At 38.0% G+C, this 27,453-nt stretch overlaps 1 protein-coding gene across 30 annotated transcripts in view; it reads left to right on the top strand.

The window, feature by feature from the left end:
• Nucleotides 1–27,453, top strand: part of Nrxn1 (neurexin 1) — a 1,058,343-nt gene that overhangs the window by 515,184 nt on the left and 515,706 nt on the right. For all 30 annotated transcript variants that reach the window (XM_085690899.2, XM_087907274.1, XM_087907282.1 and 27 more), the window contains 2 exons: nucleotides 5,218–5,391; nucleotides 11,377–11,496. In XM_085690899.2, coding sequence (XP_085547025.1) covers nucleotides 5,218–5,391; nucleotides 11,377–11,496 — 294 coding nt within the window. The remainder of the gene's footprint in view (nucleotides 1–5,217; nucleotides 5,392–11,376; nucleotides 11,497–27,453) is intronic.

A 27,453-nucleotide genomic window follows, 5' to 3' on the forward strand; every position in this document is an offset into this window, starting at 1 on the left:
GCTTTATTCATTAACCAGTAGAAGCAACACATATACAAAAACCTATTCACCCCTATAGTCAATCGGGTGCAGAGTACATGATGTGTACTAAATACACTGAGGTGTTCTCTGCAACCCTCACAATCTTCTAAGGTATGCATTGTTAATCCCACTCTACAGAGGAACAAAATTGCTGTCAAAGATGTAATGCAATTTATGGAGCTTATACTATGGACAGCAATGACTGATAGGGTTGGAGCATCTAGTCAGAAATAAACACAAAGCTTGCCCATGATTCCTTACTCAAGCCTGTGCAGTTGCTGGGGAATAGTTACTTGTCTCTGGCTATCATGAGAGGGTGTTGTTGAGAGCTGCTTAAGTGTTTCTGTGTTTATGGTTCTTGATATTATAGAACGGATGATAGAATATATGTATATGTATATATATAAAACATAATATATATAGTAGGATATATATATATACATATATAGGATAGTATTGAAACTTAAGAAACTTACCCTACCTCTCATTTTTTTAACTTGACTACATGACACATGTTTGCTACAATATTTGCTAAAAATATCCCAGCTCTACCTTTTCCTCTATATGGCCCCCTTGAAGGACAGGAGTAAACACATCCAGTCTTACTAATGGAATAGGAGAAAGGCAACAGGTGAGATTCAACTATATAGGAAATTTGACTTTTAATGGATGTCCATCCAGGCATGTTCACACACAGGGTCATTAAAAAGCAGATCCTCCTACTTATGCACAGGACATTTACCTGCAAAGACCCATTAGTGCTAATGGGTCATTTCCCTTCCATCTCACCAAGGATCAAAAGGATATGCTACATCTTTGATGAAGTGGTAATGGTACACAAGGCTGAACCCACTTAAGCATTTCCTTTGTTCTCTTCATATGGAAACCCACCAGGGGACTTTAAGACCACTCTTTAGTGTATGAAGGTTATAAAGACAGCACTAAGTCAAGGGAGGATGGGCTGTGGGGAGCTAAGTGCAGCTCCAAGTAATGAAAGTGAAAATGAGCCCCAGGGTTATAAACACAGACCCATACACCTTGGGATGTTTGAGGTTCTTATCAGATCCCACATTGCTTGATGTAATATTTTCTGTTCTTTAGGGACATGGAAGCCACGGGGGGGGGGGGGTCTTGACTTTTCTTCCACAAGCCATCGAAAGACATCAGGCAAATAATCTTACTAATAAGGAAACAGGGCTTGTGATAGGAAATAGAAAGGAGAAGAACATATGCTCTCTTTAAAATCTCTGCCATGCGTTAGCATTTTCTCCCTCTTGATTTTTTATTTTCCAAAGTGACCTCCACCTATCGGGTGTCTAATTATATTTACTGGTTGTCCACAATGCTCAGGTAATACAATAGATTTTAAACCAAACACAAAACAACCTCCAGGAAGTTGGAATCTGAAAGAATTGTTACTATCAAATGTGAAGCATGACTTGTATAAATTTTCATCTTATGTTCTATATCTAAACCACTTAACGGCAGTAATAAGAATTTTTATTCAGTCCTGCTCTGTTATCTAATATTACGTCTTTAGTCCTAAAAACGAATTGAAGCACCCCAAAGAATTTAGTTTAGGAAGTGAGTATAGAGAGCACATCTTTGATTGACATTAGATGCATTGGAGTGTAAATCTCAGCCCATACTCTCGACTGTTCAAGATTGCAACTTTTCCAAGTTTTTTTTCCAATCTACCTTGATTCCTATTTTGAGCTGTAATTCTTTGAGTTAATGAAACTGAAAATTTGAGGAATTATGGTTCCCTTATCTCCCTGAAGTCATTTCTAAATTATGGGGTTGACCATCAGAAACTCCCACTGTACCTATCTTTTGGAAAGTAGAGAGGTAAAGCAGAAGCCTGAGAGTCACTTTCAAATATTTTATGGTTCCCATCCAGGCTCCTACTGAACCTTTATCCAGGCATCATGGTCTTTTGATGGGACCTACTCAGGTCAGACTTGGTCAGCTCTTCCTAGATCATTGGGAAATTGTTCTATTGTTCCCACAACAAGGTGGAGAATGGAAAGTTCCATGAAGCAGTATATACTCCCAGAAATCTAATTCTATCATGAAAGTATCTATCCACAAGGATCTTACTGTTGTCTCTGGGTTCTCCTGAGGAAACATGGCAATCTCCATTACACTTGTAAATCTACCTTCAGTATTGATACTCAGGCAGTCACCAATAGCTGTGCTGATGGGGTTGTTTCTATAACTCCTGTTTGCCCAGTTGCAGTATAAGAAAGTTTAACTTGCCTTATGTAAGTGTGTGTGTGTGTATATATATATATATATATATATATATATATATATATATATATATCACATTCCTAGAAGAATCTAGGTTTTTGAAAACTTAAATGCAGAAAGCTAATTTTATATCTTTGATTTATGACTCATGTCCTTTCTGAGGCAACTGAAACACTTTTGTATTGAAATTTAAATGAGTGGAAAGACAAAGGAAATAATGGAAATATGGAGGAAAATAATCAAATAATGTTACAAAAATAGTATCCTATGATGAACACCATGCTATCCTTAAACATCAATGGTGGTGATTTATCCAATGTTATTTAAAAGATGGGGGAGAAATACAACCAGTACTTTCTGCACAAGTTATAAGACATTGGTAGCACACTATTGTAATGGAAAAAGTTGTATTTGTTAGAGTAAGGGACAAGATTTCTCAATTTTTTTAATTTATGAGATTTTTTTAAAGAATACCAATCCAAATTCCTTCTCCCTCCCTTCCTTTCATTACCTCCACACACCCTCCCACCCCACCCCCCATCTAATCCTCAGAGAGGGTAAGACACATTGCTTTGTGGAAGGTCCAAGGCTCTCCCTACTATATCTAGGCTGAGTAAGGTATACATCCAAAGAGAATAGGATCCCAAAAAGCCAGTACATGGATTAGGGATAAATCCTGATGTCATTGCCAGTGGCCCCTCAGTCTGCCCCAGCCATGCAACAGTCAACCACATTCAGAGGGACTAGTTTGGTCCTATGCTTGTTCCTTTCCAGTCCAGCTGGAGTTGATGAGCTCCCATTAGCTCAGGTAAACTGTTTCAGTGGGTGAACTCTTCATGGTTTTGACCTCTTTGCTCATATTCTCATTCCTTCCACTCTTCAACTGAACCTTGGAAAACGATTTCTCAGTTCTTGAGGCTGCATGATATTGATAAAGCTACATAAATTTGTTGTCAATATTTTCACCAACACAGTCCAGTAGTGTCAGATTTGGGGCTTTGGGCCTTAGTTCTCCTCTGTTTACAATCTAATAAGTTAGTTTATTACTGTTTTATGAACAGTGGTAGAGGACATGAATGATCTGACTTAAAGACCAAGAACTTCTCTGCTTACAGTTCAACAAATACTGTGTACCTCAGTTCTTGCTCTCAATCTCACAAACAACAGAGCAGATCAGATTAGTGTTAGGAATTCAGACATTTTTCTTTTATACTGGTAAAACTCTTCTGAGTGACATGAAGCTAGAATGGTTAAGGTGAGAGAGATCTTATGGGGAGAAAAGTGAGAGAAGTAGTTGACATGGATGTCAGTGGAATTTACAGTCTGAAGTCACAATTACAGAATCCTGGGGTCACCCCCTTATGCTATATATTGAATTCATTAATTACATCTAATAGATGCCATCTAGTCACTGTGAATAGTCTGCAGACAGAAGAAATCAGGGATTCCAACATCATTTAGAAAATCTACAAAACCTAAGCTGAGGTTGTAGACAGCAAACCTAAGCAATTTGTTTCATTTGAAACTGCAGGAAAACAAATTAATAACTTCTTTGAGAATTGCAAAGCCGCACAGAGCTAAAAGTGGTGTTGTTTGTAACTGAGCAGAGAATGTGTGAAGTATTACATAAGTCAGACTATAAAAGGCTTTAGCCAGTGAAGAAGATACTCAAGCAAAGAGGATAAGATAGAAAACTCCAACCGGTCAAAATACAGAGAACTATTGACTGTGGGATGCCAAGTCCAAAATGATACAGTTATAGCACAACTCTCCCACCTAACGCTCGGGCAACACGGAGAAAGAGGGAGCAGAAGAGCCAGAGAACCAGGGAAGGTGCTTTGAGATTGTGTCTCCTAAAAAACAACTGGGAAGCAATCCCATGATACCTCAATGATATGACTGCCTAAGTAAGACCCGAATAACTATAGCACCAATAGACATGCCTAAATGGAAGGCAGAAATCTCCCGGGACCCACTATAGGAAACTAGAGTATGGTGAGAGCAGAAGAAAGAAAGAGTCTGGCCCAAAGATGAGTTGCCTGACTTTTCTAGTACTTACTGTTCAGGTCTGAGATCATGTACATAACAAGTAAGACTGAAGAAATGAGCAAGTTGTAGTTATATATTCAGGAGTGTGTGTGTGTGTGTGTGTGTGTGTGTGTGTGTGTGTGTAATAGTAGCAGCTGAAAAAAAAAGAGACCATGTTGTCAAGAGGGAGCAGGGTGATACATAAGAGAGTGTTTGGAAAGAGAAATTGAAAAGGGGGGAAATTATGAAATTACATTTTAATTTCAAAAAAAACAAAAAGCAAGCAAACAAGAAGATAGTGTAGAATGTGACTCTAATCAGTCCAGCCCTACAGCTTCTTGTTCACTGAAAGACCTGAGCCCTGTGGATAAGGTTTATTTGATAGTAATGCCCCGTTCACCTTCACCTCAGTTTTTTGTTGTTGTTGTTGTTTGTTTGGTTGGTTGGTTGGTTTTTAATTTTTTTTCTTTTGTCTGTTACATACTCTCACTCTGGCAGGGGTTCCCTACACATCGCATCTTTTGTTCCTCAGAGCAATGCAAGAAAAGGTTTTACTGTTCTCATTTTGGAAAATGGGCTTACTAATAACTTGAGAAACTGCCCTATAGAGTTACTAAGTAATTAGACTGAATTTCAGTAAGTGTATACTTCTCCCTTTGGCTGTGCTCTTTTCATCTGGTGGCACCTTAGTGAATTCATAGAGTGGCTTTGATAGCAGCATCTATCAAAACCTCAGGTGCTCACATATTGTTCAAAAGTTGCATTAATTTGTTCTTTCAAGAAAATAGCAGGCCATACCGTTGCTTCATTGATTTAATCTAAAATAAACGTCATCTCTTTTATTTTCTCATCATGCTGTGTAATCAAAATTGATGCTACGATCCTTTTGTGACAGTTAAATTGTTCTTTCCATAGGTGACTTGTATATCGGAGGAGTGGCTAAGGAAACATACAAATCCTTGCCGAAACTGGTCCACGCCAAAGAAGGTTTTCAAGGTTGCCTGGCATCTGTGGACTTAAATGGTCGGCTTCCAGATCTCATCTCGGATGCTCTCTTCTGCAACGGGCAAATTGAGAGAGGATGTGAAGGTACTACATCTCTGTCCTTACTAATAACAAGTCGTACTAGTAAGCAAAGTCTGCTAACTGGTAGCATTTTCACTTAGAACTTAGAAATCCTTATTCATGCTTTTAAATATTTTATCTCATAAATCTTAAATTTTCTGGATTATTTACAAGAATGCACTAATACCCAACTATAACTACTATGAACTAAGGACCTATAACTATGGACCTTGTGATTTATCTTCTTAGCGGACTATAGTTCAGTTAAGTAGCATATTTATTAGATCTATAATGTTTGTATAATAGCATAAGTTAGCCTCTTAAAATAGTCAATTTATTCCAGTAATTATAATATAGCCCACTTTTCAAGCTTTACATTCAATCGGATTAAAAAAAATGATAGTAGGGCTCAGATACTCATCCTGACTTGTGTGTGTCTGATAACAAGCAATATATTTTCTATTTTGTCAAAATGGGTTTCTTAAATTAACCAGGGCTAATGTGCAATGCCTCAAAACTGCCCTCAATTCCCTCACATTCTTTCCTGCCTTCTCCAGATCAAGAGTTACAACACTAGTTTTTTATCACTACTTTCATTTTAGATAATTTCTCACGTCAACACCTCAGAGTTCTTGAGCCAGTTCTCCTTCTAAAATGTAATTCAATCACATTATCATGTACTGTATGGCTTGGGCGTGTTACCATCACTGTTTCTCCTTTAAGTTCAACATAGATTGCTCCAACTTGAAATTTTAGATTTATAAGGATTTTTTATAAGAAGAAAGGAAGGTGCAAATGTGATTGCAATGCTTTGGGAGATTATGAATCACTTCTTCTCAGTCAGAACAATGTCATTATATTTAGCAATTACCAAAATCTATGGAATTTTTAATTTGAAATCACATTTTTTTTCCATTTCTGAAGCATCTATTTCTTTGAAAAGGTAACTTACATTCAAGTTGTTCAAATAATAAAAGAGAGTAAGAATATTAATGGAAGACTTTTGTGAATTCATTTTTAATTTTATCACCATATTTATTTATTTGTTTAAAATTTTGACATGCCACTTCTTACGTGGTTTCTCATCCTGCTTATTTAGTAAATTAAACACAATTATTAGGCAAATACCTTTTCCCTAGTAAGAGAATACAAAATGTGAGATATCATTTGTTCTGTAGAAATGATCTAATAAATGAAACTAGGTCATTTATTTATATTTTAAGGGAAATGTCCCATGGTTTTAGACACTGCTTTTCAGAAGTAAGCTTTGCTACAGGTTGTATGGCAGGTACTTTCTGAAAGGGACATTGGCAGCTCAGTAACTACCAGATGAGAAGATGACATAGCACAAAGGACCCCCGCACATTTTGTAAGTGAAGGATAGAAGGAAGGCTAATGGGAGCAAAAGTTTGTAGAAATAACTCTCGCTCTTTTTTCCCAATCTAATCTAGTAGGCAATTTGTTAAGAATACTTAATTAGAGGTTTTTCTTCCTGTAGTAGCAGGCCGCTTGTTTCTCCTGGCTGCCTAGAACTGAAATAACCACACAGAAACTATATTAATTAAATCACTGCTTGGTCCATTAGCTCTAGCTTCTTATTGGCTACCTGTTACTCTTAAATTAATCCATCTCCATCAATCTTGGTATCACCATGTGGCTGTGGCTTACCAGCTTAAAGTTCCACCTGGCTTCAGCAGGGCTACATGGCTTCTCTCTGACTCTGCCCTTCTTTCTCCCAACATTCAGTTTAGTTTTCCTCACCTACCTAAGTTCTGCCATATCAACAGGCCAAGGCAGTTTCTTTATTCATTTCACCAATAAAAGCAACACATAGACAGAAGGACCTCCCACATCATCTTCCCTGGCCTTAAATGGGCTTCTGAATATTGAAGTCACTGAGGCAGCATATGGAATAGTTCTGTCCATGGCTATAGGAAGTTTTAAACTTCTCAACTTTGACAGTTCTCACCTCTTTTCCTGTCTTTCTTTACTCTCAGGCTATCACACATTCCAATCTTTCTGACGTCCCGTCCCATGATGATTTCATTCCTAAGTTTAACTTAATCATTTCTGACTGGCCTTATCCTAATGATAAGCTCAGATAAACTGGTCACAGATGTAATTGATGAGATTCACATGGCTTTAGAGTTAGCAATTAAATTATACATACCCACTGTATTATCTCTTCAAAAACAGTTGTCTCGTGGAATTAACTCCTTCTCAGATTAGAATCATTTAACTTCTGTGTTAACTTCTGTGTTGTGCCTTTGCTGTCTCCAAATAAGAGCTTGTCAAGGTTTTCCATCATTCTTATGTAACAAAACTAGCCAAACTTCGAGTTCCTGCCTGCAAAGAGTTCTTGATCTTCCTGAAGTAATTGCTCGTTACATTTACTATTTAGCTCATTTCAGTGAACAACAGGTGATTCATATATAAACACTTCTCAGCTAGAGAAGAAAGCCATCTTCAGTCCCTGTATTTAAATTGGTATTTCTCAAGTGTCAAGCTAATTGCACTGACTTGAAGAATTACTGGAACTCAAATTGGCAGATATCAGCACCAAGACTAGTGGTTCAGAAGGTCTGGCACAAGTCCTTGGAACTGAGAGTTCTAACAAATTCCCAAGTAATGACTATTTAGCGTGTCTCACATGATGGAAATTTTTTTATGTTATTCTTGAATTTCTTAGGTGTTATTTATCTGCATATAACAGGAAATTGAGACTAATCAAACAACTAAAGAAGCCTCATTGAACTCTAGATAACTTCCCAACAAAATTCAGTGACATTGTAATGCTGCCCTGCAGGCCTGGATTCCTCTGTGAGCAGCAGCAGCACTTTGCTGTTTGATCATAATGGCTGTCACTGGTTAAGCAATGGTGGTTGTAAGTTTATATGAACCATCTCATTTAATGTTCAAAACGCCATGAACACTGATGACGGCCCTTTTTCCAGATGAGTACACCTACCTAAATAAAAGAACAAACTGAGAGAAATAAAACAGCCTTTGTAGGGTTAGGAAAGTTAGGAAAGTGACAGAGGTTTCAAACCATAGTTTCTTTGACTTGGAAGGGCAGGTTCCAAACTAACTTTACTCTATTGTCCTTTAGGTCTACATAATTTGTGGACCGACTTCCATTTTTCTTCCCTTTTCAGATGTATCACTTAGTAGAAATGTCATTTGGCTTTTTCCCAATTCCAGGCAGTGATAAAGTAAAATAATAAGAAATATTATATAAATAGGGAAAAATAAACCAAGACTCTGACTCATGCAAATATCTATCAGTGTTTAAGCATTGTTCTGGGAGGTGAGTACTTCCAAAAACTTTTGTGCTCAAGCACAGGGAAACATTCACATGTAATTCCATATATATATATATATATATATATATATATATATATATACACACCTATGGAGATAGTGGGAAATTAGAAAAATAAAAAAGAAGTTCTCTGCAGCTTAGCCAGATCCATTGTTAGTAGTACACTTAGAGTTTAGCGGGCTGTGTGGTTGTGTGACTAATGATTTATGTTGGAGTGGGAGTACTGGTGCTCCTAAGTTCTTGGTCCTACTTCTGTCTTTGGCCCAGTCGCAAATAAATAACTATTCGATAAAATAACCTCACCACACCACAGGATTCCTCTATACCTGATTCTCCTCTGTGAAAGAAAATGTCAATGAAGATTGTTTCAGAAGTTGTTTATTTCTTTAAATTGACACTGTTTTAAATCTCTGACACAGTGAGCTACTGATCAGTAGATTTGTTTGGAACAAAATGCTGAATAGATTAGTAATTCATGCTTAAGTTGAAAAAAATACATCTACTCAGTTCTCCTGGTAGATTATTATTATTTCCAACATTATTTATAATACTATTGGTGTTTTAGCCATTATTTGATGTTGCTAATCATTATTGCATAATTGCAATTTGTATTATAGATCCTGCATTTGTAAAAATGCATGTAAGTTAGGCTTACTTTAATAATTTTCTGTGAATAATGCCTTTACTGGGAAAGTTATCACATGAATATATTTACATGATAAACTTTGTTTTATAAGACCATGACTTATAATTACAGAAAAAAATATTCATTCACTGAAGCAATGATCTCAATGGCCATCACTAACATCGAATGGCTTTGGAGACTATTTTCACATTTTGTAGAAAGCATGTAATTATTATTGCCAGAAATGATTCCTAAGTCATTGTCTATGGCTTTTAAATGAATTGTGCTGAATGTATTCCCTTCTACTATTTTGTAAATTCACAAAACACACATTTTCCTGGTGTTTTCTGTAATAACTATTCACATGGCAGTTTATGAGAACTAAGAACAGTTATGAAGGTATAGGCAACACCAAGAACACTTTGGAATATATAAATCATGTATACCCAGATTTTTAAGAGTGAGATTGAGTATAACATCCTGAGATCTTGTAAAGGCATTTCCTCAAAAGAGAATTATATTGTAGGGTGTTTCTATGTCTTCATGACTTCCTTAAACTACTTCAAATGGCGCATAGTGCTTGGTGCCCTGTCATCATAGCAAAGCAGAGCAAAGGGCAGATAACACATAGAGTCTCTCGTCATATTTGTAAGTGAAAGGCTTCACAAACTGAGAGGGAGAAGCACACGGAGAGGCACTTTCTCTGTAGGGACTGCAGTCTCTGATGTGTACCATAGTCTCTACATGAAACAGTGCACTGCATGTTATAGTAAGGGAGGTGCTGAAGGAACCCATCTTATCTATACAGAAGAGGAAGTACAAGAGCTCTTTAAGTTTCCCTCATTGTGTTATTGGCTAGACAAACCATTATATGTTTATACACGCAGATAGTGTAAATGTATAAAAATTATACTGCTTTCTCATTTTTTGGCTTCTCTTAAGATTTATGGCTGTTGATATTAATTTGTTTGCTATACATAGCATTTTTTTCTCTTTATAGCAGCATGCTTTTTTGAATCTGAACATTCTGTTTGCCCCATTTCCATATTGCTTACTAACATTTAATATATTTTGCTTTTTTTTTTATTTTGCTGACAAAGTTGCATTGATGAAAGCTGACTTGCAAGGTAGATAGCCCTGTGTGTATCAAACAAGACTGAAACCCACCCTACACAGTGGAAACCCTAAAATAACAGTTTTTTTGTTTGTTTGTTTTTATTTTTACATTTTCAGTAACTGTTATTTGGATTCAGATTTAATTCCCCCCTTTCCTTTGGACGTTGTTTTGGATGTTATGGACGAAACCTCGTTTCGTAGTGTAGTTTGTATAAGGCTTTCAGTCTTGGCCATGTTCGTACAGTCGCTGCCTTCAGTGCTGCGATCATATTTTTCCGTTCTTCGTGATTCAGTGTTGTAGTGGTAATTCTATAGAAAGAGTAGCCTTCCTTTTCTGTGTGTTCAGCAGGGGCATGCCATTACATTGTTTTCATTTTATGTTACCTGCATGCTACTATCAGCGCATGTGAACTGATACTTGCCAACATACCTACTCAGAGCACTGAATAATCCCAACCTTAGACAGAGTGTATGCGTGGAAGCGGCTGGATCTCATAGGGCACTTTTCCATAAGTCGGCTTGATTATTTTTTGCCAATCTTTATCTCAATTTCATGATCGTACAGTGTCCATTTGTCATGGCATCTCTATTCATTGCTACAAAGTTAAGGAGATCCATTCATTTTCTAATATTCTACTGGTGACAGACAATGATTAGTGATGGAATAAGATTACCTGCTATCACCATGACCATCTCAGAAGCTCCATACTTCCTTTTACTATTTGTTGGCTTAGATATAATTATGATGTATCCGTCTTATACTTGAAGCTTAAGAAGGCCTTCAGGTTAAATGGTTCAGTTTCTAGCTCAGGTGTGTGGACTTTCAAACCTAGCTTGGATGTGTAATTTAAGGTGTTGGCAACTACTTTATGTGATCTAGCTCAAGTAAAAAACATTCTGGATTGTTTTTTAAAAGAATCCAAGTTTCTTTTGGCATGTTTTTCAGGGCCCAGCACTACCTGCCAAGAGGACTCATGTTCAAATCAAGGAGTTTGCTTGCAGCAATGGGACGGCTTCAGCTGTGACTGCAGCATGACGTCCTTCAGTGGGCCACTCTGCAATGACCGTAAGTACCTGTCCGACTGAGGACAGACACGTCACTGTCTTCAGCTCCTGCTGCTGCACAATGGCTAAAATTATAAGTTCTCATAGCATCTGTAATAAGATCATCAGAGATGTGGCACTCAGGGTTTTTTTTTCTACAAATAAATAAATAAATGCCCATTTTAAAATAACATTTTTTTTCAGGGTTGTGAATAGTTAAATGCTTTAATGGTGGTGGTTGATTTTCAAATGTTGAAGTTGTCTTTCTTGGTTAATTATAGCCATCTTATGGGAAAGAACATTGCTAATTTCCAATATGTGGACTTCTTTTCAAATTTTCAAAACCTTGTTTCACTTTGTACTATGTAGTTTTTGAATTTGCCAAGTCATATCTTGAGGTCCTTGGTTTCTGTGTGTGGTTAGAAGTTTCAGTTCTCTATCTTTCTACCTCTTCTTCAGTGAGGCCGTTCTTCCCCGTTCATTTTAAAATCACTATGTTTAATCATGTTTTCCAAGACATCTTTCTTGTCTTTTTTTTTTAAAGGTTTTTTATTTCTATTTTATGTATGAGGTCTCTGCATGTACATCTGCAGGCCAGAAGAGGGCTTCAGATCCCACTATAGATGTTGTGAACCACCATGTGGTTGCTGGGAATTGAACTCAGGACCTTTGGGATAGCAGGCAGTGTTCTTCACCTCTGAGCCATCTCCCAGCCCCTCTTTTCTGTCTCTTATACACTTGAATTCTCCACTTTAATCTCACAATGTGAGCATGATAGGTTATAGGGCCCTCATGTTGTATCACAGTCCTCTGCCAGTATCAGAGCGGTGACAATTTTGAGGCAGAGTTAGCTGGCCAACAGAAGTTCTGTTCCTGAACTTTCAGATAGAACTTGCTTCATAGGACTTCATGAAAATGATAAAAAAAAATCTTCCACTGTCTATACAGGGTATTCACAGTGCAGCTTCACGTTTGGCACTAGACCACATGCCTTGTGTTGTAAATGCTATAGCATGGATGTCAAAGCTCTAGTAGAATGGAGAAGGGATGTGGCAGTAGAAGGTTTAGGCTGTACAGAAACTAAATTTGACTTTTGATTTAAGGAGAACTGAGAGTTTTGATCTTCTTGTTGTTTAATTTTTGTCAGCAGATATGTGAATCATAATACCAAAAGTAGAATTAAACTAAAGTAAGTCATGGCGTTGAATGCTTGCTATCTTCAAATATAGTACAGTTCACTGGCTGTCTTTGGTTTCTGCCCAAAATATCAATTTTAGGAAGCATAAACCAAAAATAAGAAAGACTACTGGAAATTATTGGTAGCCAAGGGAAGAGGTCATCACATATCTTCAATGTATAGCCTGGGGCAAGTCACCTATGCTCCAGAAAATAACATCCTCCCAAGCCTGTGCAGACAGCCCTGTTCACATATAAAGTAGGAAGGACACTTGTTGAAAAGAAGTTGGAAAAGGTTTCAACAGGATAAGAAGAAGGGTAAGGCAGGACAATGGTGTGAGAAAAATTAATGTAAAAAGACAACTTACTTTAAAAAAAAATCCTACACTTGTGTGTGTATTCATTTGAACTGGACTAATAAGGTTAATCATAAAAGAGCATGAGGCTGAGAGAAAGATGAGTTAGAGATCCTGGAGGCAGCTGATCAGATGTAGTGGGTGTAGACATGACCAAAATATGCTGAAAATTCAAATAATAGAAGAAAAATTATTTTTAAAGCAACTACCCATGAATGCAGAAACATCTGATATCTGCTTTTTGGGGGATCCTTTCCCCTAGTGTATTGTAGCTTGTAGCAGTAAAAATAATTCAAACCATCATCCATTTCCATACACCACATCTGTATGTCAAATTACTCTTAAGTGCCTTGTAAATTATATGCATAACCTCATACAGAGAGTAGGTGCATGCTTACATATACAAAAAGAAGATGCAGCCTTTTAAAGAACTCTCACAAATACTTGGTTAACATGTGCTTGCTTATCTGTAGACCAATGACTGCCTGCACTTGCTCCCATTCAAAAATGACATAAACCTCTTTTCAAGGACTACCAGAAGACTGAGAATTTGTTATGATTTTATTATTGCAAATTGTTCATGCTGAATTCAATCTTGACAGATGTATGACTACATGTGGTAGTTTGGAGGGCTTTTTGGTATGAAAATATTTTTCATTTTGCTCAAGAACATTCTCTGCCAAACGCTGCTAAGCTATTTCTCATGTTTCCCAAAACAGTTGTCATTTGGTTGTGTCAGACTGTGTGTCCCGTACACCAGTTAAAATGAAGAGTGCTACGTTCTGTACGTGTTCATTAGACTTTTCCTAAGGAACGTCAGAAGCTGACCTTCCGTATCAGGCTGTCTTCCAGGGAGCTTTGGCAGAAACTATTTAAATGGTGCTCTAGGGGGACAGTTGTAGGGTTGGCAATGATAAGTCTAGTTGTTATTTCCCTGTGAATGGGTAAATGTCACTCAATAAATATGTCTCCTGATATGCCTCTTGCACAAATCAGCACTAAATTTTGTTAGAGAGCTCTCAGAATACATGCATTTTAATTAAACCATTACCTCATACTAGGTTTAATGGAAATGCGACGTGTTCCCATGGTTTGAACATTGGTGTTTTCCTGTGATGCAGATTTGTAGTAAAGATTACTATTTAAAGGCACATTTTATTTTAGGCAGTTATCATTTATATAAAACAATAGTAATTTTTACTTTGAAAACCTGCCTGTTAACGGTGAGAACTGAAGCCTCTCGACACATATTCTCATCTTTTACATACATCCTGTCTCCTGATCTCATTATTGTTTTGTTTTCGAAACGCAAGTAGTAGTAATGTGATTTCTTAGATTTTTAGCAAGCACCCCTCATTTGTTGAGGTTGATTTTAAAGCTAAAAACAAGTAGTAAACAAGAAGCCTAGAGCCACTGAGAACATTTCTTCCTGTTATTTCACCTTATCTTAGTTACTGATCCACAAACTCTTCGGCGGCAACTCCCAAATCATAACAGATTAAAAAAAATCAAGAAAATGGAAAAACGCATAAACGTTTCAATATAGAAAAAGAACACAATGCATGCAAGAGCCCCTCCCCCCCCAGCAGAACTTCTAAGTGTCATCTGTCTGATACGGTTCATAGAGTGGGTTTGAGTAATTAGACATTTTCATTTATATTATCCTGGAGATATAATTACCAGTGTGATGATGGGAATACTTTTTAACTTGAAAGTAAAACCTTGGAAAGATCATACTAATTAATTGAATTGAAAGGAATCTTTCACAAACACAGGCATCTTTGTAAAGTGATGCTGGAGGTTATTTTTAAAAATTGTGTGTGTGTGTGTGTGTGTGTGTGTGTGTGTGTGTGTGTGTGTGTGTGTTTAAGCAAACCCCTTTATCCCTGGAGAATTGCCATTTTAGAGATGGACTCATTAACAAACCATTGTAGGCTGTGGCTGGATGTGATGCCATGCATCACAGTCTTCTATACAGGATCGAATTCCGGGTCCTTGAACCATCATTTTTTTTCTGGCTTATTATAGTAATATTTTCACTGCTGTTAACTTCCCAGCCCTCCTTATTCCAAATCCATTTTGTTTCTCTCCTACTTTTATCCTTCCTGATCTAAATGCCACCAACATCTCCTGACTGATTCTTCCAATCAGAGGCAGTTTCTTTACTTCTCTGAATTCCTATAGGATTCTTCACTATTGTATTAGCCATTACTATCTACCGTAGAGTTTATGTTTGGCTTATCACTCTAAAAGGGTATATATTATTTTCCTAGGAACAATATTATTTTGTGTTTTAAAATGTGCTGTATCTTGGATCATATATCTGAGGTTTGTACAGCATGTTGTAGATAACTGGTAATGACAGAGCCTCACTAAGGCAATGGCAAGTGAATATAAGAAGCTGTGAAAAGATTTCTAGTGTGTCTACTATGCTAGATTTATCAGTGTGGAGTTAATAAGACCCCTTGTCTGACAGTGGCCTTCATTTCTACACTTAGATATCGCAGAACACGCTGCATATGCTGTGACTGCCAACTGACTTACTCATGGAATCCTCCACATTGCGCTTTCCAACTTCTTCCCATTTCACAGGTTCATTTCTCCACCTGCTGAGTGCTCTTATCCCACCTGAAATGCATCCCTCTGACTTGATCTTCCTGCAGAAATGTAGTTTCACGTACCATCTGTGTTTAAACTGTTCCATGCCATGGAAACAAATTTGCTGTCCTAGACTGAGCATTGCCATTTCCTTGTTTGAAGTGAAAAGGAAATCATGTTTTGCAGCAGCTCCCATTATTTTAAGTAGCAGATAGATGTTGCCTTTCTCTGTAACTATTTACCAGGTGTTCAGTATGTTTTAAGTCTGTATTAGGAGCTTTCATTCATTTTGAAACATCTATCTACTGCCCACTTACATGGTCATGCATACCCACCATCATGAAACCAGTGTGCTATCCTTTCCTGCTTTTCACCCTGTGGTACAGATTAGAACCATATTATCTAATTTGATGGCAGATTGGAGGAGATGAATATGGCTATGATCACACAGAAAATACCAAACATAATAACATTGTCACATTACATTAGTGTGGAAGTGTACTGTGCCAAATTACAGTTCAGCTTCAAGCATGTCGTTTCCCATAAGGGAGTAATACATCACACTGCTGTTGGGTGCTGTAGCTGTAGGAGGGTGTGGGCTCAGATATTAAAAGACTATTTTCAAGATCCCAAATTTTCCCAAGGGAAAAAATCTTTTGGAGAGAAATTCAGTGTGTCCTTTGTGTTTGAATTACAAATATCCACTAAAGCAAGGTTGAAACACATTTGACAGAGTCTTTTTACTGTGACATTTAGAAGTATCATAAGCTTTGTTTCTTATTTCTTTTGGTTGTTTGAAAAGAGAATCCAATATTCATTGTCTAGTGGAAAGAAATCCTCACATGCATAAAAATAACTTAGGTCTAAGCAGTATGTCTATCCTATTTAGGATGCTAATGTTATTACGCTGCAAGATGATTTGCTGTTATTTAGGGCTGAATACTATTTCTCAATTAGCTATGTCTACAGTCAAACTCTCATTGTGAATGTGGGGAGTCTCATTAACCCTTAGTCATCATGAATTTCTAAGTGTTGCCCTTAAGCTATTGAAGGCAAGTCAAAAGCTATATATATGGACAACCCTTGGATACCTTAGATAACTATGGGAAATTAGGGTCAGTCTTGTCTCAAGTTAAACTATTAAACTATAAAGGATTGCAATACTATTCACACCAAGTCAAAAAATGTTGCATCTGTACAAGAAAAAAAATAAGCAAGTAGAAAAATCCCAAAGTGATAGGTTAAAATACTTCTACCTGAGTACTGAGTTTTAGCACCTATACTGCTGCTGTGTGCTCTTTAACTTTAGTAGACTTTTACAAATGTACAAACATATCAGGGTGGGCATAGACGCCCTGCTAGAGATGTTTTCTTTGCCTATGTGCTTTCCTATCATTATTCTCTCAATTTCCTAACTTGATTGACACTGTTGACTTTTTCATTATAATGGTTCATAGTAAACTTTTTGTAAGTACAGGGTAGCCTTCTGTGTCTGTATTTCTGTAGCAATGTTATCAAATCCCACCAGAGTCCAGCCAGCCAAGGTAGCTGTGAGGTAGTTTGCCAATCACCTTGTTAATTGTCCTTAAAAAATAACAATGACTCCAGTTTTAAAGATACCATTTGTACATTCTCTTTCTAGGTGAGGAGGCACTTTGCTCCCGGCTCTTGCTATACCCAGATACATAATTCAAGTTAGAATACAATATTCCAAGAATGTTCTTGCTATGTTTTAAAATTTTAGATTTTTTGTTTATCTTTACTTTTAAAATTGAATTTATTTTCCTTACAATTACACACTGAATGTCCCTCTGAGCAAATGATCAACAATGATGTCTTTTCAAAATACTGTATACTACTGAGTGTTACTAATAAGTAGCTTAATATCCATCTGTTCATTGAGAATTATGTGACAAGAATGCTTTGTTTAAATACTTCTCCTGCTTTATGGAATCAAAGAATTAATATTTTAAAGGAATATGCAGTTAAGCATAATTAGCTTAGGTTTTAGGAAGTCTTCATTTAAAGGAATGCTCCTTGTGTTTGATATACTGGTTGAAGCAGAGGTGATTTACATCCTATGTTGTCATAGATACGCATTGTTGTTGCATAAGAACTACAAAAATATATGTAGTTCTGCTGGCAGAGACTGCTTGCTCATTTCCTGGCTACTCGAACCCAAATATTTACACAGAAACTGTATTAATTAAATCACTGCTCAGCCTATTAGCTTATGCGTATTTCAAGCTAATTCTTACATCTTAAATCAACCCATCTCTATTAATTTGTGCATCACCACAAGATTGTGGCCTACCAGCAAGGTTTCTGTGTCTGTCTCTACCAGTTGCTAGATGGTGTCTCACTGACTACCCCCACTCTCTCCTCCTCTATCTGTTTGGAATTACAGCCTTACTCAACTCTGTGCTGTAATAGGCCTAAAGAAGACACTTTATTAACCAATGGTATTCACAGCATACAGAGGGGAATCCCACATCACATCTTCTTTTCTGTCTAAATAAAAAGGAAGATTTTAACTTTAAAATAGCAGTTTTACATACAACAAAACATTTATCAAGCAAGAATAATATTTACAATATTTATACCTACTTTATCTTTTATCATAACTAAGGAAAACTATAACTATCTATTCTTCAATTCCATCAAAGACTCCAGAAGAATATAATATTACCTAAGTTAACAGGAAGTGCACTGTAAGCAACTTCCAATACTCTAGAATTGACAGAGACATCACCCTGCCTGGACAGTCAGCCAAAGTTCTTTTGTAACATTGAGGCATTCATCTTCAGCCTACATGCCCATAGTATCCAACAGACTTTTCCGTGAAGCAGAAAATTTCAAAGACAGTTTCACCTATACTGGCAGTTTGTCAGTCACTTTTTTGTGTGTCCTGCAGAATGTTTTTCAGGCTCTTTCATGAAGCAGGAACCCTGAAAGACTGTCTCACCTTCTTCAGGCAACTTTAGCAGTCATTTTCTGTGGGTCCTGCATCTCCAGTTTATACAACATAGCATCAAGCCGTCCAGGCATGAGAAGTTTCTTGCACAAATGACTAACAAACTCCATAAGGAGCCTCTTTGATGCCCATCATCCTCTTGAAGTAGATATGTACTGCCAGGAGCAGATGTGTCTCATTTTCATGAAAAGTCTTAAGTTCTTAAAGCATTTTAAATGCCATATTTCATAGGTCTTTTAAAGATTTGAAAAATAACTATTCATCTGAAACATATCTCTGTTCATCTAGAAAACCTAAGATGACTAGAAGCTTGACTATTATAGATAATATATATTAACCTATATTTCTTAATTATACATTACATTTTAAGTGAGCTGCACGAACACAATACTTTAATCAAGAGCAGAAATATACATTTAACAAAGCTGACCTTAAATTTGTATCAATAGACTAAGATCCATACCAATGTCAAGCTTTTATCTCTATATCATATCCCCCTTTAAATGTAAATAAACATTTATAAACAGTATTTGGAAGCTCCTATCACTATCTTTTGATGTTGTAACCTATTTAATATGGACTACAAAGTCTGCTCCTTATGCTTTATAAACCTTATGCATTGAATAATCAAAACATCTCCTTTTTATTAATTCTAAAGTAAGACTGTCTAGGAGTGGATGACAGTTTAGACAACATTTCAGTATGAACGAGCTATCAGTCTATCTTCAGCCTACCCTCGGCTGTGTATCATTGGTTCTTCCAGGGAGGCACCCATGCTGAACGAGCCATCAGTCTATCTTCAGCCTACCTTCTGCTGTGCATCATTGGTTCTTCCAGGGAGACACCATGCAATGTCAGTCAGTTTCACAAGGGCAATTAACACTGTGAATATTCCAAGGCTCTTCTCTCTTGCTGTTCTTAGATTTTAATTTTCAGTTTTAGGCTGCATGAAATGTGCTCGTACCACTTCTAAACACAGTCAAAAACTCAGAGTGAGCTGTCAAAGGCAGAAGGCTATCATTCACTTCCAGATCTGTCATTAAAAGGCATTGATTACGAAGGAGATCTGGGGATCTTCTGTGATTTTTCTGTGGTCTGTCTTCAGAAATCATAATTGAACATTTGATCAAGAAATCAGGCAAAATATTTCCAAAATGTCTTTTGTTTAAGTCAGATTTTTCATTGTCTGGGATAGGAAGTGGACAGCCAACATTCAGTATCATGCCAATCAATAAATGTGTCCTAAGTCATTAACTATTTTAATTGCATCTCAGCTTTTTCTTTACCCCGTCGAGGCAGAAAATGGTTAAATAATGTCAGAGCTCAAAGTGTACAGTATAATCTTTGAAGGTCTTTGGAATACATATAAAAAGAGCATAAAGGAATGCATGAAGCCCGAAGCATGGAAATTTACAACAAGATCAATTGTAAAAACCAAGGCCCTTCCTGATTGTAGGGAAGAGGACAATGACTCTCTGGGAATGTACCCAGTCCAGTGAAAGGTGACAATAAAAATAATGTTTACTTGCATTAAGGAATAATTCAAATCTTAAGGGGGAAATTTCAACTGTGAAAAAATTATGCCTGGTAGCAATCCCTTTTCCTTCCCAGAACAAAGCATTTGGTGTCTTTAATGAGATTTACTGTGGCAATTAATATGTGTAGACTTCTTTAATAGGGAGGAATCACAGTCTTCTCTCTGGCTCGGTGCTGTAGTGCATTTTTACCTCAGTGGTAGCATTTGGCAGCAATATATAATTCATACATAAACGAGTGCTAGCGCTAGTCTTTATGGGATGTGTGATTTAATGACTCTAGTGATCTAAATTCACATCTTTCAGAAAATTACCTATGAAGTATGAGACTTAATCTTCCTAGAATTTGGTAACACAGGAAGGTACAAAGACATTTTCTTACTTGAAATGGTTTTAAATGGAACAAATTTTATAAAAGGACCAACCAATATAGAAAGATTAAAAAAAAACATGGATCGTGAACAAAGAGGCTGCATTTGAAGGAAGGAGACGGGGAAAACTGTGTTTGAGTAGGTGTGAAGGCGTCTTATAAATATCTAACATATGACCCTTTAAAGAGAAAACCAGAAGGAATATGCAGCAGAAAAAAATGAAGAATACATTTTGCTTGGGCTCCTCACTTGTGCAGTTTGCTGTGTGTTCTGATATTTGGAAGTTTTCCTGCTGGAAGCTTTGCATCATAGCAGCTCAGAACACTGCTGGTACTGTACCCTCTGCTAGTTAAAGCAGGCGATTTAATTTGTGAAACTTCTCCAGGTCACAATGTCTGAAGTTCCTGGAAGATCTTTTTGTCGCCTGTTGACGTTGCATGGCTTGCTCACCTGGTGGACTTTGGAGTGAAGTAGGACTGGAGCAAAGTGCTGCTGCTGAATCTGTGAGCTGCCTGCTGAGGCCGGCTGTGGTGGATCTGCTCTCCTAGGCCCTACTCTGGGAAGCACTCAGTTTCACTAAATTAAAAACAGGAAAGCGGTAGAGAAACACCAGCTCTTCTCAGCCGCAAGAGACACCACAGGAGTCATTAAACTGATTTTGGGGTGTCAGGCACATCCATTTTATTGACAGTGACAATAATTCTGTAAATCAAAACCTTGAAAGCATCAGTGGTGCTGTTAAAAAGTACTAAAGCGAAAACCTGAGGTTCCTGAAAGCAATCTCGTGAGAATTCACCCCGGTCTATTGGATGCAATGTGTAAAGCCACCCTGGGTGCTGGGTCTGTACTACCTGCGGGCAAAACTGTAGTGACCATGACCCCCGTGACTGAACCTTGGGAACTCCGCTGTGTAAAACCAAGCAGAGATGTTCTGCAGTACTAGCTCTCACTTTTGGTTTTAAGGTTGCCATGAAAACTCCCTCCTTATTTGCCTCTCTATTTCTTCTTGTAAAGTTGTCAGGAGCACTCGTTGCTATTCATTGTCCCAGCTACCTCTCGTCGTTTCTTTCAACATGGAAGTATTTCAGAACTTTATGCAACAGGGTCTCTTCTGCATTTGGCATGCCCTGTTCCTTATCTGCTCTGAGACAGGGTACATACACACGTGCTAGGGTGATCACTGTGCTTTCATCTCTGCCAAGGTGCTTCCTCCTCTGGATTGGCCTCTTCTACTCCACTCTGCCTCAGAACATGCAGCCTCTTCAGCTACAATATTTCTTACTGGGCGATTTATTCTGCTTAGGTGCCAGACACTTACTGCCTAAACGGTCTCTGTGGGTGCCCTTAGTTTTCAGTTTTGCATCTCATTCCTCCACTTTTGGTACGATGTTTTATGGTGTTTACAACGTATGGTGTTTACTATGTATGCTTGCTAATAGGAGAAGATTTGTGTCTCAAAGCCTCCCTCAGTTAAGTGATCGTGTGTGTGGATTTGTGTGTGTGTGTGTGTGTGTGTGTGTGTGTGTGTGTGTGTGTGTATGTATGTTTTCATCTAGACCCATTTCATTCCTACAGTTTATTAGAGAATGCATGTATATATCATATAACACCTAGCAAGGGTAATTGATCATGTTTTTATCTCATTATTTTAAATGCCTTTTTTAACCTCTATTCTTTACTCCAGTAAGTTTAGATTTTTATGTAATTAGAAAGAAAGCGCTTTGAGTACAGGTGTGTGTGTGTGTGAGTGTATGTGCATGCATTTGTGCTTTTGTAAATATATGCGTTTGTGTGTGTGTGTGTGTGTGTGTGTGTGTGTGTGTGCGTGTGTGTGTCTAAGCATATATTCATGGGAAGCACATTTTATTAAATGACCATCTGTTTCACTTTCTTCAGCCTCTGGAGTCCTGCTTTTTATAGTTTCCTGTTAGATTTGACAAATGCTAGGACTTGCTGTTAGTTCAAGACAGCCACTTTTGTTCACTTTACTTTTTCAACACTAATTAGATGACACCTGCAGGAATAATCTCAGCATAATGAAATTCTGCACTGTCTATTTGATCTTTCTTGTTTGAGAATTAAGCCTTTGCAGTGGTGGAATATTTTTTTTTCAAGGAAATAACATAGTATCCCTGGAGAAAATGGGATGTGGTCTCATGATGGTAGATCATTTGTGTTTTTGCATGTGTATGTAAATTGAATTCCTGGTAAATGGAAATCCACCATTGCTGATGTAATAAACCAATAAAGCCGAATTATTAAATCCAGGTTTATTCTGAGCAAAACCTTCCTGAGTGGTCCCAGGGGAAGTTAAGGAGACCACAAGGGGAACCCAGGAGACAGGGCTTTTTAATGCCCTCTAGGGATGGAGTGGTCAATGGCAGGCTTTCTCTGGGACAGAATCTGGACTGAGGCACCTCCAGGAGAGTGGGTTTGGGGTGGAACTTCCACCCGAACATTCCAGACTCTTTGGGTATCTGAATGCCAGGGACTGGGGTGAAGTTTTCACCAGAACACTTGTCTTTAAAAGGGTCTGCAGAGCTCTAGGGTAATCTGGGATACACATCATTGCTTTCCTTTGGTGCTTTCTATTTCCACGGCTTTCATGTCTATTTTTACCACATTGGAGGCCTTTCTAGGTTCAGTTTATAGCTCAGTCACACCACACTAATTTCAGGCAGCAACTGTAACTCCTAAGTTGCTGCCTGCTTCTCTAGAAAAGGTCTGGCCTCTTAGGTCATAGCCTGGAGAGAATTCTGCTCCCTGGGATACTGGCCCTGTTGCTGCTGTTAAAGGTAGCTTTAACTAAATCTCTATTGTTCTAATTACAAAGAAGACTGGAGATTCAAAGGATGGGATGAAAACCTGTGAGCTCAGAGAGGTTGAGCAACTAGTTAACCCTAGCTCTTTTCTGGTGGCCACCAAAGAACCATACTTCTGCTTGGCCAAATCAGACAAAGCTATGCCACTCTAAAGCCTTCCCTACTACTTCCCGTGTCTATCTCTTCTGGATACCCTCTGACGCTCTACGGTTATTTTCTGTCTACTATTTGCTAATGCAGCCTCCTTACCCAAAGTTAATATTTAGTTAAAGCAAATGCAAACTTGGGATTCACAGTGTGATCAAATATTCCCCCCAGCAAACTGTATTTTAGCCAAAAATCATAAAAACAAAGCAAAAAAAAAAACATCTCTACCCAGTCCTCTTTGTTTGAATGAATCTTTAGACGCAGGGGACAGAGGACAGGCTTGCAGTATTTGTCTCTTTCCTGCTGTAAAGTTATTCATTTATAACTTCTTTCAGATAAGAATTTGTATCAGATTTGTTTAAAATTGAAAATGTCTGTCAGTGTAAGCAGTATTCCTAATGTACTTGTTTACTAAAAGTATAATTATTATCAGCAAACTTTCTGATGATTAAAACAAATAATATAACTAAAGATGTGTAATTATTTTTATGACCAGGAATAGTATTGCTAACTGAATCCCTACTATGTGCTAGGTCATTACACTGATCTTTTTTCTAGTTTTTTTAATTAACAACCACAGAGGTCATCTGAGAAAACTTATATCTAAGGTAAAGAATGGTGCCCCTGTTCTCTTGTTCATCAGTTAGAGATCAACACATTACATCGTGAAATGGTCTGTTGTACGTACATTTGCAAGACTTTTTGTTATAGATTTCTTCATTGCAGAAGATGAGGGACTGAGTCAGAGCAAGCCTGATGCTATTGTTCTACATAACTCACGCACAGCCCTGCATCCTGGGCCTGTCTTTGTAAATAGACACTTATTGAAACCTCACAAAGCTGGCTGCCTCACCTAGTTGCTCACCAGGATTAATAAACGAGCAGAAGGTTTGATTGCTGCCCAGGAGAGGGGAATCTGCAGCATCCTCCGTGTTTGGGGGTCATGCAGTCACTTTCTACTTAAGAAAGGACAAGAATAGAATGATATGTTAAAGAAAATAATAATAAAATCATTAGCATGTAAATTTTTTCCTAGACATCAGGTTTGAAGGCAGTTTTTTAGTATGAGTTTTGGGTGTTTAGTGTGGGAAAGATCGTCTTTGCCAGTGAGACTGGTTTATCTAGTGTCCTGCCCGGCCTGAGCATTCCATGCTCCTGAATGCAAGTTCTTCTGCTAAGAAGGACTATGGTTTAATACAGTAAGTTCTGGCTTTCCAGCTGATATCACTTCCTGTGTGACTTGGACAGCTCTACCTGTGTCCTAAGACACTGTTGGAAGGAAACATGGAGCAGCATGGAAGCAACATTCTGTCTTCCATGACTTACTCATGAGAATGTAGACAAGCCCTTACCTAGACTTGACTATACCTGGGAACATTCTGGCATGCTAAATTATCCAAATCTAAAATTATTAATTGTGCAGTCACTATATCTAAAACAAAGTAAGAAATGCAAAAAAAAGTGATTGTGTCCCAAATGAACTTTCATTTTACTTAGAAAATTGCTCTGCAGCCGGAGGCAGAGTGGAGTTTCTTAAGTCTTGCCTCATGTCTTCTTATAAATGCTCAGAGCCTTGGCTGGGGCTTAAAATTGGACTCACTAAGCATTCCTGGGATGAACTAGATATATTATTCATAACATTACTACTAACAATTGCTTTTGTGTGGTAGAAATAATCACTGTGTATATCATCAGAAGAGGAAAGACACAATTGTGGAAGAGGGAGGTGGGAGCCGTCAGAATAATGTGGCTGTAATCAGATAGAGAAAAGCAGAGCAAACACTCCCCACAAGGGACTGAGCAAAGGTAACTCTATGAAGTGTTTACAGATCCAAGCACATCATTTGAGCACCACCCATAGCATGAAGGGTTTTGATAGGCTCTGTGTATGCAGAAGAAAACACAACACTAAGAGCCTTTGGGGACAATAGAAAGAGTGCAGACCTTGGAAGCAAGTCCTGACTTGCATTTTGACTATTACATGACCGCATGGCCACTGATAATGTGACCAGATACATTAGCCCGTCTGAACCTCAGCTTCTATGTCAGTGAAATGGGACCATGATTACAGGTCTCTTGGGGTAATCATACAGATTCAGACTAATGCACATCAAGAATCTAGTTTGCCCTCAGAGTTGCAGCTATTTGTTGTTTGCATCGACGGGAATGCTGACCTCACCTTTGCCTTTAAAACCATGGACTAGGAAATTTGGCTGATCTATGTTAGGTAATTATGAGACAATTAAAGAAGTGCCGTAACGGCTTGCATTTCAAACTGTGTTTGGAGGACCAACTACAGCAACAGCACCTGCAACCTCTTCAGAGATGCAAAGGCACAGACATTCCTCCCCTTCCCGTGGCCTGTAGACCTCCTGACTCTGGGGAGTCATTTAACAGGATCCCAGAGAGTTCATGCGCATATGAAACTATAGGAAACACTGCTCTAACAGAAGCATGCAAACTTGAAACAAAGACTAAGTGATCTTAAGGAACCCAGATAAGACCTCTCCTAGTGGAACTAATAGAAACTTGCTACATTGTTAGCGATCAGCTCCTTTGGTACTTCGGAATCCTTTTGTTTGTTTGTTTGGTTTTGTTTTTCACTTTGTTTTGTTTTTGTGTTTTTGAGACAAGGTTTCTCTGTGTAGCTTTGGTGCCTGTCCTGGAACTAGCTCTTGTAGTCTAGGCTGATCTCCAACTCACAGAGATCTGTCTTCCTCTGCCCCCCTAGTGCTGGGATTAAAGGTGTGCACCACCACCATCAGGCCTACTTTGGAATTCTTAATTCAGAACTTTTCTTACAGATTTGCCTTCCTGACATAATGCTTACTTTTCATAATGCTGATTATTAATAGCCTCCAGTGCTTTAGAAAGTTAAGGGTACACCAAGGCAGAAGTTACAGGCAAGTGACTCCCTCATCCCTGCTCCTATGCATTGGACTACTTCTAAAATCTGAGTCGCTGAATCTAACCATAGAAACATAGACTCAGCAGCCCTCTCACCTGCAACACAGAATGTGGGCATTTCATTAGATAATCTACTTTAACAGAAAAGGTCTTGGCAGGCCTTCCTTGTTCTTTCTAGGCCAGTAATAAAGGTAAGAGTCAGTTATTTGGAGCTTAGAATAAATAAATACCCATCTTCCATAAACTGTCCCTGGAGGCCCCTTTGGCTTAACACTCATTTTCTTTTTAATGCTAGAATTGCTCTTATTTTATTTGGAACCTCGTGGTTCCATTCACAGAGTCTGCAGGTGGCTCCATTCCTGTAATTATGATCTTGATTGTCGAATGCCCAGGCACGAAAGGAAACCATGTTAATCCACTCTGGTACTCTTTCATGAATTGGTGCATATGCTTCTTGATGTATCGCTGCTCATAAGTCTCACAGTAGCAATAAAACTATTAGGGTAGTAAAATATATGCATTTTAATTTTCTTTAAAAATGCCATAAAATTCAATTAACTCCTCTTTTCAAAATAGCAGCTCTCTCTGGGAAACTAAGGGTTTTCTAATCTGAAATTACACATTTTTGCACTTTCCCTAGTGATTTCCATCAATGCCTTAATCATTACACCCACTCAGTGTTTTGCAGCCTTATTGTCTCCAGTCCTTTTGTTTCCTTAGCTTTCTTCGACTTTTCTCCTGGTTGCAGTTGTAGAGGAACCCTTTACACAGTGGGTCACCCCTGCCCTTTCGTTTCCTTACCTGAAAGAAAAAAAGGGAGATGAATAGCCTAGACAAACCACTCAAATTTAGGGGTTATGACTACCTCGGAGTTGAGGGAATGCCCCTTAGTGCTATATGTACTACTAATAAGGAAAGCGCAGAACGGTTTGACTTACTAGGCTACAAGAGAGTCTGACCAACCCCCATTTCACTAATCTACAAAAGTGAGCACCCCTCCCATACTTTTAGATTGTTCACCTTCTCCTCAAAAGTAGTTTTAAATCACAGAGTTGAAAAGGGTCTCCTGGTGCTTGTGTCTTATGACTTTCAT

Source organism: Myodes glareolus, chromosome 6 (genome assembly GCF_982192425.1).
Source record: "Myodes glareolus chromosome 6, mMyoGla1.1, whole genome shotgun sequence".
Lineage (NCBI taxonomy): Eukaryota > Metazoa > Chordata > Mammalia > Rodentia > Cricetidae > Myodes > Myodes glareolus.